Here is a 7,416-nt window from a genome sequence, read left to right on the forward strand (position 1 = left end):
GCATACTGAAATCCTACGTTGTCTTTGAAAACTGTCAAGTGTAATGTAAATAATATGTTGATTATCGTGCTTCATTAAAGATTTACGCAGTTTTGGAGCAATAACAGTGACTAAGCGGTTAAGGATAAAATCTGTACAAACTTGCTGTGTTCCAGATACTGTATCCATCTGGCCATTTGCATTAGTGAGCGTTACAGTTCATAGTTACTAGCAAGATCTCAAAAATTGAAGTTGATGTGCCCAGTAAATTCTTGGTCATAGCCCGGTCAGAATGTAAAGTTACAGAAGAGATTCACATTAGTTTAAATGACACTTGAACTTCTACATAGCTCAACATTAATTCATTATGGGCGAAATGGAAGAGTCTTCAGTGGGTGAATCTTTTTCAATCTGATTGAGGCTGTTACATTTTATAGGTGCTATTTTTCAAAGCAGTACTGACAGCACTCGAAGTTATTAAATTGCTGAATCAAAGATAGACCTGCACTCACGTTTATGAACTGCGATGGGCTCCCTGGGCTCGGGCTGAGCTGAGGTGAAGATGTTGATGATGAGCTTTGTCACACCCCATAGTGACAGCAGTATTTACCCACGTAGTTCACTTAATGGTCTGGACGTGGCTTAACCCACCTCCGGATTCAGATACAGTCAGTAAGTAGTTCAGAATGGCATAATTATCAGTGCCGCACGGGATTCAGAGGATAATTCTGCACCCAAGAGGTTTCGCATCCAGTTGCAGACTGAAGAAGGGAATTGCCTGGACTCAAGCCTGTAGCATTTCCCTCAGAGAATACCAAAGAGCAGGGTATCTGTTCTCTCCCAGCTACAGTAGTTCCTCCTCTTTTAATGTAAGGGCAGTAATCAGGTAGGGACGGGGGAGGGTGATTTGAAGGATGCCTTATTTATGTTTTGTATCCATATTTCTTTTTTTCTCCCAAACTCTAAACTGAAAATGACCTTCGATTTAGAGAATGGGCAGAAACAAACTGGATCAGGTTCAGAGTGTAAGGAAGGCACGGGCAGTGTTCCATCCACGGTAGAAACGTAGAGGCAAGGGGAGGAGTTGCAGGCCTAGCAGAGGAAGACGTTGACAAGTATGGTAGACAGGAGATCTTGGGGTCTTAGCAGGTGGCAACTTGAGCAGAGATGGCGATACCCACCAGGTGAGACCCAGGCCTACGTGGAGGGGTGAACTCAGAGCCCATGGGGTGCCTCACCCATCGGGCAGGCCTTCTGCTCCTACGCTGAGCCCCGTTCTGACCTCTTTGACGAGAGATAGTTCAGGAAGATTAAAGTTCAGAAAATGCCCACACGATTAGATTAAAGCATATGGACCACAGGTGATTCAGCCCTTTTCTTCTAGGGTCTGAGTGGTTTAACCTGATCTCATGCTTATCTTCTGAACTCTAATCCTCCTGAGGGTCCCATGGTGAAGGGTGTGTTTTCCTTTTGTAAAGCAGAGGGTCACGGGGAGGTGGAGGGGATATCTCTAAGGCAGGCACATCCCTGGGCAGGTGAGTTTAGACACACTGGGCTGATTCCCTAGAACTCTCCATCTGCTCACATAATCTTGGGCCAGCCTGCAGAGCCCCCGGGGTAGGATTCCCAGTGTGGGGACTGCTGCCCTGTGCTGTGACCGCCTGGCACCCCGCAGTGGGTGCTCGGTGGCTGCCTGCCACTGAACACCTCAGTCAGAGCTGGCTGGGAGCCTGCTTGTGTGGTCCCCATTGTCCCCCCCTTTCCTAGGAGGGTAAACAAGAGAAAGCCATAGTTAGGGAGATCATTTAGCTGGAATCGGCGACATTTGGGACCGTCCTCTGGGAAGGTTTGAACAGCTTTTAAGATGTGATGGTAGGGACTTCCCTGGTGGTCCAGTGGTTAAGACTCCGAGCTTCCACTGCAGGGCGCATGGGTTCGATCCCTGGATGGGGAACTAAGATCCCACATGCTGCAGCCAGAAAAAAAAAAGATGGTTTATGTTGGCCTGGTTGGTGCGGGCACGGCTGGGCCTGGTTCACCCGCCGCTGATGGCCCAGCCCCGAGCAGCGTCCGCTGGGCCCAGTGTTCCGCATTCTCTGAATGAGCAAACAGGATTTTCTGCTCCTGGGGATGGTCCCATTGACCCACAGGTCTTTTCCTGACCACGGAGTCTATGGTTCCATGAGCTTTCTAAGATTCGCACTATAGAGAGTTCTCTGAGAAAGAATAAATGTTAATCGTTCCTAATCTTTGCTTACAAAAATGGATTACTTACACATTTCACTTCCTCACTAGGAATCAGAGCCTCGGAGGCTGAAAGTACATGGTGTACAGAAAATCAGTCCCGAGGACGCACCCCAAGCTTTGCCCCCACTGACCCCGCAGCACAGGGCCCCGGGAGACCCCGTGGCTCCCTCACCCTGACCCAGTGGGAGGCTCCCTCTGGCCTCAAGAGTTAAGGGGGATGCAGTGGCTTGACTTCCTGAGACTTCTGACCTGTGAACCTGTGGACGCAGAACATGAAACGTCCCAGCACACACAGAATGGGCCAGGAGTTTGCATTTTTATAACTTCACACATGATTCGCAATCCGGGACTATTGCCTACAGTCTGGATGTGAGCCTGCTATGTCCTCTTGGTAAATATGATTTAACAGCTTCTGTGGTTCCTGCCTGAGATGCTGTACCTGCTGAAAGGCAGGCCTTGTCTGGGTCTTTGCTTAAAGTGGACTCTGTATTGAAAGAAATGCTTTCATACGGACTGGCACCAACGCAGTAAGCAAAATTGTTGTCTTATGTTTAAGGGATGTTAGCAATAATAATCTAATAAGTCTTAATCCTTTTTTCTCCTTTGGTAAGGGTAAAGTGTGCTTTTCTTTAAAAAAGGACCTACATGAGGGAGACTAAAGTGAAATATTTTTAAAAAGTGGTTTGCCATTGAGATAAAGAAATACTATAGATCATTTAGAGATCATTCTCTTACTTAGGAGGGAAGGAGGCTGTAATAAAAAACTGATAGAAAATTAAGGACTTAAGGGAGAAAATAGGAACTCTGTTTAAACTCTTTTTTATGAAGACAGAGACAACAATTTTCACTCATACTTTCCCCGTCGAGTTATTAAACAAGTGTCGCCTGTGTCACAGGTGGCACTGGGGGCCGGGTGTGCACACACCCTGCAGTCCTCAGCACCCGCCCCTGCCTCTCACCCTCCCCGCATCCTTCCTCTTCCACCCTCGGTTCTGCGGCCAGAGCCTCCTTTTTGTAACAGGAGACCAGCTCAGGCCTGCAGCCCCGGGATCTGTTAGACGGGCTTGAAACTCTCAGTCTGGCGGCAGCCGCAGGCCTCTCAGGGCTGCTGTGCCTTCCTGGGCGGGCAGATGTCCAGACTTCAGATGCAGACTGAGAGGGACAGTTGCTGTCTGATGGGACCGACCATCGGGCTGAGGCCAGCAGCCTGCAGGCACTCTCTCCCCAGTCCTGCCCTCCTCTGGGCTCTCCTGACCCCTGCATTTTGCATATGCCTTTGTCCCAAGGGCTTATCTCTGCATTTTCTGAAACAGTCACAGTGTTTTCACTAAGAGGAATTTGGGGCTAGTATTTATGATAATAAATGCTGTACCCTCTGTCACAATTCTAAAACAGATGCACTCGTTTTACTTTCCTGCTTAAAAACATTCAACAGGTGTCTTCTCTCCACAGACTGTGGTCCAGATGTCTTAGTGCCTCCTGTCAGAAGAGGCCCGGAGAGCCTGGCGGGGGCCGAGCTATCTAATCCCCTAAAAGCCAGCCCAGCCCAAGACCCCGGCCCCCCAGACTCACCTCTGCTTGGCCCTGGGCTGCTCTGTCTCCAGGCTCTTCCCCTTCCCAGCCCCAAGGGAGAGCTTGAATATTCCTTTCCCTCCGGCTGGCTGTGAGCCTGAGTGTGTTTATTCTCTGCTGTAGTGCTTCTCACCTTACACGATATTTAAGTCATTCAACAAACGCATCTTTGCTGAATGGTGGCTGCATGCCAGGCACTTGGCCAGACGTCAGAGCGACAGAGTGGCATCGGCTCTCGTGGCTGACACGGCTGTGCACTCAGTTCTGGCCTGTCCACCGCCCCTGAGCCCCGGAAGCAGAGCCCCTGCATCTGGGCTGGGCGCCCGGGTCTCCGCCCACAGGCCTCCGGGGAAGGGGTGGGGGGGCGCGCCTGGCGGGCCAGCCGCCTTTGCCCCCAGCTTAGCACCCGACACAGAAGGTGAAACTCATAGAGCTGTGTTTATCCAGGGCTCATTTATAAATTTAATATGCAGAGCTTTCATTCTTTTTGTTGAAGAAACAAATATACTGTAGCTAATATTTGGACATTAAAAAAAAGATTTTTCCTTTGGGTTAGGAGATACTGCTACTGACTGTTACTGGTCTGCACTCACCACCACCGACTGAGTATTTTGTTAGAAATGACCGTAATTGAGAGGACTCGACCGTATCCCTTCCCCAGGAGCTGAAAAGCGAAGAGAGGCCGATGAGATTGTATCCGGACAGTAGACCAGAGGTGTGGGCATCGCTCACTTACAGCACAGATGTCCTCTGTGACCGCTCTTAGCCGGGAGCACCCGTGTCAGATTCCTCCGAGCGCCCAGCGCCGGGCCGAGGCCCTGAGGCTGGGAGCCGGCTGCTCTGAGCAGCTGAGGTTCTAAAGCTTCTATGGAAGAACTGTCTTACTTTTAAGGCTGAAAGTCATTTTTCTGGACTCTAACTGGTCCCTGTCTCCCCTAGGCATTGTGTCCAAGTCCTACGAATGCCGTCTGAAGGGCCAGGGGGCCACGTTCGTGGAGACGGACAGCCCCTTCACGGCGGCCGCACTGGCGGAGGAGTCTCCGGTCAAGGACAGGCCCCTGCGGGGCAGCAGGAGGCCGGCGGCGCCGCCGGAGCCGGTGCAGCAGGTCATCATCATCCAGGGCTACGACGGGGACTTCGCCCTGGACGCCTCCGTGGAGGAGACGGCCGCGGCCACGCTGCAGACGCTGGCACTGGCCGGCCAGGTGGCCCGGGTGGTGCACATCACGGAGGACGGGCAGGTCATTGCCGCGGGGCAGAGCGGGGCGCCCGTGGGCGGCGGGGCGCCCGGGCCTGGGGTGCCGGAACAGCTGGCAGACGGAGCCACGCAGGTGGTGGTCGTGGGGGCCCCGATGGAAGGCCATGGCATGGACGCGCCCCTCAGCCCCAGCGGGCCTGCAATTCAGCAGGTGACCAAGCAGGGGATTCTAGACCTGGCCGAGGCTGGCATCCCCCCGCCGGACACGGCCTCGGCCTTGGACGCCCTGCTGTGCGCGGTCACCGAGCTGGGAGGGGCGGAGGGCCGGGCCGCGGCCGAGGAGAAGGGCAGGGCCGGCCCCAGAGACGTGCTGGTCCCGCTGCCAGGGCAGGCGGCGGACCCCGCCGCAGCCCCGGCCGAGGCCCACGAGATCCACGTGTGCCACGACGTGCAGGACGGTGGCACCGCCCTGGAGCCCGCGGGGGCGCTGAGCCGCGCCGTCCGGCCCGCGGCCCTGATCGCGTCGCAGGAGCGCGCCCAGCTGGCCTTCAGGAAGGTGGTGCAGGGCGTGCTGCAGTTCGCAGTCTGCGACCCGGCCGCGGCCGGCCAGCTCATGAAGGACGGTGTCACGCAGGTCATCGTGAACGAGGAGGGCACCGTGCATATGCTGGCCCGGGAGGGCTCCCAGATCATCATGCAGGAGGCCCAGGCCCACGGCCAGCGCGTGGACCTGGCCGAGTCGGACGGCGAGATCTCGCAGATCATCGTGACCGAGGAGCTGGTCCAGGCCATGGTCCAGGAGTCCGGCGGCGGCTTTCCCGAGGGGGCGACTCATTACATCGTGACAGAACTGCCCCCGGGGGCTCAGGACGAGACGGGCGTGTACTCGCACACCGTGATAGAGACGGCCGGCTCTCAGGAGATCCTGCAGGCCGGGGCCGCACTCAGCGCCGAGGCTGTGGTCCCCGGCGAAACAGAGCAGCTGACGAGCATGGTCATATACACCCAGGAGGACTCCCCGGCGGCCGCGGTAATCCAGAGCCATAGAGAGAGCAGCGAGCTTCACGAGGCCTGAGCCCGGAGCCTTGCCCCACCCCCGGCACCGGGCGGACGCGGAGCGACCAGCACCCAAGGCGCGTGCTCCCTGCGCTCCGTTTGCGAAGCCTTCGCGACAGTGACGGCTGCTGCCCGGGAGCGCGCACAGGCTCTGGGCCGGGTGACGTCCCTGCCGACCGCGCGCACGGGGCACGTGGACGCGCAGGGCGGGAGCCCGGCGCGCGTGTGGGGCGGGGCCGCCGGAGGCAGGTCTGTCTACAGTTTGGTTCTTCTCTGGATGCTCTTCCCTCTGTTCTGTCCGCTGTGCTGACGAGAAGCTAAGTTGTTTTCTCTTTCGTTCCCCCCACAAATGTTTTCCCGTTTCAGTTGTGGAAGGACTGTGCCCCAGCAGTAGAAGAGTGACAACAGTGTGTCTCATGGCTTGAGACACAGCTGCCCTTGCAGTCCAGCATGTCGCTGTTTTAACATTTTATTACACGTTTGGTTAAAAATTGCAGCTACACGTATTACCATGTCGAAGCGGTCGGCTCCTCTTCATTTTTCTGGAAATTTTAGGATCGCAGCGTCCCCAAACCAAAGGCAGCCTGTTCGTTTCATGTATGGATTTCCTCCCTTCAGGCATCGTAGGTGTGGTCATCGCCCTGGTTGCTTCTGCTTAAAAGATTCCTTCTTAAGACTACGGTTAAGAAAAGCCTTGGCGTTTATATTCAGTTAAAATAAACCTTGGTTAAGAAAACCCAATGCTTCTAATTTTGACTTAGTTTCATACAATAAAGTCTATATGAAATGTGCACTCTGGAAAATATTGTTTGTATCAATATTTTGCTTTTATAACAAATGTTTCTTAGTGTCGATATCATATTCGCAGGATTTCTCTGCGGTTTCTGTCCACGTGAAAGAGCTGACATCAAACATTAGTGGTAGAGAGCCGTGCCCCGCAGCCTCGGCCCCGGCAGGACTGTCTGTGCTTCGCTGTGGGATCATCGCAACTGTGGATGCGAGTCCATAGCCGGCTGACTCGTGTCTTGATACGACTGCTCCTTTTCCTTTTCCAAAATTGTAAAATCATCCCCTCCCCCAAATGCAAAGGTTGTTTCTGTTCTGTTTCTCTTTTCTTTGAAATAAAATTATAGCATTAAAAGATAATGATGACATTTTTTTCCAGCAGCCAGCCAATCAATGGGCAGCTATAAAAACTGAAGAGAACTGGCCTGCGTCTGACACTCATTTCCCTTCCTCATCTGCCCACGTCGAGTGTGCTGGGTTCCGCCCGCCATCTCTGCAGCCCAGGGCCGTTTTCTCAGTGTTTGGCACGTGGCCCAGTTAGATTCTGGTGACAGTAACGTAGTCTGTCATGCTTAGTA

At 53.9% G+C, this 7,416-nt stretch overlaps 1 protein-coding gene across 2 annotated transcripts in view; it reads left to right on the plus strand.

Moving 5' to 3' along the window:
* The window catches only part of ZNF407 (zinc finger protein 407), a 420,562-nt gene extending 413,385 nt beyond the window's left edge, over positions 1-7,177 (plus strand). For both annotated transcript variants that reach the window (XM_060029226.1, XM_060029227.1), the window contains one exon: positions 4,738-7,177. In XM_060029226.1, the coding sequence (XP_059885209.1) occupies positions 4,738-6,071 (1,334 nt within the window). In that variant the 3' untranslated portion in view covers positions 6,072-7,177. The remainder of the gene's footprint in view (positions 1-4,737) is intronic.
* Positions 7,178-7,416: the final 239 nt, after the last annotated feature.

This window comes from Delphinus delphis, chromosome 13, assembly GCF_949987515.2.
Source record: "Delphinus delphis chromosome 13, mDelDel1.2, whole genome shotgun sequence".
In the NCBI taxonomy this organism is placed as follows: Eukaryota; Metazoa; Chordata; class Mammalia; order Artiodactyla; family Delphinidae; genus Delphinus; species Delphinus delphis.